At 40.3% G+C, this 2950-nt stretch overlaps 1 protein-coding gene across 1 annotated transcript in view; it reads left to right on the forward strand.

Moving 5' to 3' along the window:
• LOC107681920 (receptor-type tyrosine-protein phosphatase mu) overlaps positions 1-2950 on the forward strand; it is a 250840-nt gene that overhangs the window by 112601 nt on the left and 135289 nt on the right. The window contains exon 7 of the mRNA XM_016478293.1: positions 2081-2374. Coding sequence (XP_016333779.1) covers positions 2081-2374 — 294 coding nt within the window. The remainder of the gene's footprint in view (positions 1-2080; positions 2375-2950) is intronic.

Raw genomic sequence — 2950 nt, forward strand, 5'->3', positions numbered from 1 at the left:
ACACACTCACTCACTCATTCACTCACACACACACTCACTCACACACACACACACACACACCCACTCACTCACTCACTCACTCACTCTCACGCACACACACTCACACACACACACATACACTCACACTCACACACACACACACACATACAAACACACACACACACACACACACTCACTCACACACACACACATACACTCACACTCACACACACACACACACATACAAACACACACACACACACACACACTCACTCACACACACACACACACACACACACAATGTTTCTTCATTCCGTTGTGTTTGTCACGTCTGACTGATTCGTGCGTCTCTGCAGTAAATATGAACGCTGATCTTTTATTCCTCAGCTCATTCTGTCGGTGTCTGTATTTCAGCTGCTGGCGCCGCAGGCGTGAGACTCTGTAGACGAGAGCGTGTGATCAGTTTCATGTCTTCATCAATACTCATATCAGACCAACCGCAAACAACATCAAACTCACACACTATACATCTGATTTATTATTATTATTATTATGATTATCTGCACTCAGTGTGAACAAGATGCTGTTGTTTATAAAAGGGCATCTACCATTTTTTTTTTTTATGACTATTGTCTTTTTATAGATTTATTTGACTATATGTAATTTATTTTAAAAATAAGTAGAAAGTATTTAGAAAGTATAAAGCAGTCTATATCTGGCAAAAAAAAAAAGTTAACTGAATGCAATAACTTCTGGTCTTTTTGAAATGTACACTACACAGTTTACACTATGACTAACATGTAAATTAATATAAATATACAGTTGGCAGATGCTTTTATCCATATGATTTATAGTGCACACAAGCTGTAGATTTTCTTTGGTTCATGCATTGGCGAGGAATCAAACTACTGATCTCAGCGCTGCTAGAATCATGAATTACAGTTTGATATACAGAAATTATTTTATTTATTGATTGATATTAAATTATAGAAGTGAATCACAGTGGTGCTATATTTATTTCGCTGCACAAAAAGACTCTGGAGGACTCTTGAGAGATGATTCACATGAATCGCTGAGTCCTTCCAGCATTAGATGGAGAGAGGATCATTCAGGAGAACGTGCTGACATTCTCAGTTATTTCTGTTTTAAAGACACGAGCTGATAAAAACAGCAATGTGACATTTTGTTTTGAAAAAAAAGAAAAGAAAGAAGATACAGTTAGTGCACATGTAAAAGATTTTGAAAACTGTCACACTGCTAATAATTATTTTCATATTCAGATTTTTGTCTTGTTTTCCAGCACAAACATCTAAACATTCTTAAATCAAGTTACATTTACTGGAGATGCGAAATGACTTGTTTTCTGAGAAATGCATCAAAAATTTGTGAGTTTTTGCTGAAAACAAGAAAAAAATCTGTCAGGTGGGTCAGAAAAATACTTTTTTTTTTCTTTTTGAATTAAGTTTTAATTTTTCTGGCCCCACTGGCAGATATGATAAACTCATTTCATTTGGATTAACTTTTCAGAAAACAGTATTAATATCTTAAAGCGATAGTTCTGCCAAACATGAACATGTGCTGAAAATGTGCTCACCCTCAGTTCATCCCAGATCAGGATGAGTTTGTTTCTTCATCAGGTTTGTAGAAATGCAGCATTGCATCAGTGTCTCAGCAATGGATGCTCTGCAGTGAATGGGTGCCGTCAGAATGAGAGTCCAAACAGCTGATAAAAACATCACAATAATCCACAGCACTCCAGTCCATCAGTTAACATCTGGAGAAGACAAAAGATGAAACAAATCCAGCATTAAGATGTTTTTAACTCAAATACCATAGAGTCCATAATCCATAATAACGCTTCCTCCAGTGAAAAAGTGTTCTGGTCTGAATCAGGAGAGAAATCTGCACAGATCAAGCAGCGTTTAAACAGCTCTAAACTAATATGTGGCTGGATTTTGATGTGAGAGACAACAGCAGATGCACTTTTTCACTGGAGGAAGCGTTATTATGGATTATAGACTCTTGGTTTGGAGTTTAAACGGCTGATGTTTTACTGTAATTCCACTGTTATTCATGTTAAATGTCCTGTCTGTTCTCTCAGAGCCGCCGGTTCCCATCGCTCCTCCTCAGCTCATGGCGGTCGGGGCCACATATCTCTGGATCCAGCTCAATGCAAACTCCATCAACGGAGACGGGCCCATCATCAACCGCGAGGTGGAGTACCGCACCATCTCCGGCACCATGTACGACCTGCAGCCCGTCGATAAAACCTCGCACAAGATCGGCCATCTTGACCCCGACACGGAGTACGAGATCAGCGTGCTGCTGACGCGGCCCCTGGAGGGAGGAACCGGGGCCCCGGGGCCACCGCTGAGAGCCCGCACCAAATGCGCAGGTAACCGCGATCATCTTGGATGTTGTTTCTGATAAATGCTGATATAACCGAAGAAAGAAGAAACTCTGTGTAGGATTTTAAAGGGACAGTTCTGTCATCATGTACTCTCCCTAATGTCACTCCAAACCTCTATGAGTTTCTTTCTTCTGTGGAACATAAAATAAGTTATTTAGAAAAATGTTGGGAACCAAACAGTTTCAGTTCCCGTTGTGTTTTTGTCCATATAATGGAAGTCAATGGGAGCCGAAACCGTTTGAGAACCAACATTCTTCAAATACAGGTTTGGAACAACATAAAAACGAGTAAATGATGATAATTGTTGGGTGAGCTGTCCCTTTAAGACTTGTTTTCCCAGCCTGTATCTTGAATATGAGTGTATTTAGATATATGATGTTGAGTGTGTTTGAGTTTAGTGGAGAAGAGATGTGGCTCGCGGCGGCGTACTGTCTTACCTGACGTGTGTGTGTGTGTGTGTGTGTGCGTGTGCGTGTGCGTGTGTGTGTGTGTGAGTGAGTGTGTGTATGTGAGTGTGTGTGTGTGTATGTATGTGTGTGTGAGTGTGTGTGTGTGAGAGAG

Source organism: Sinocyclocheilus anshuiensis, unplaced genomic scaffold (assembly GCF_001515605.1).
Source record: "Sinocyclocheilus anshuiensis isolate Anshui unplaced genomic scaffold, SAMN03320099.WGS_v1.1 scaffold2198, whole genome shotgun sequence".
Lineage (NCBI taxonomy): Eukaryota > Metazoa > Chordata > Actinopteri > Cypriniformes > Cyprinidae > Sinocyclocheilus > Sinocyclocheilus anshuiensis.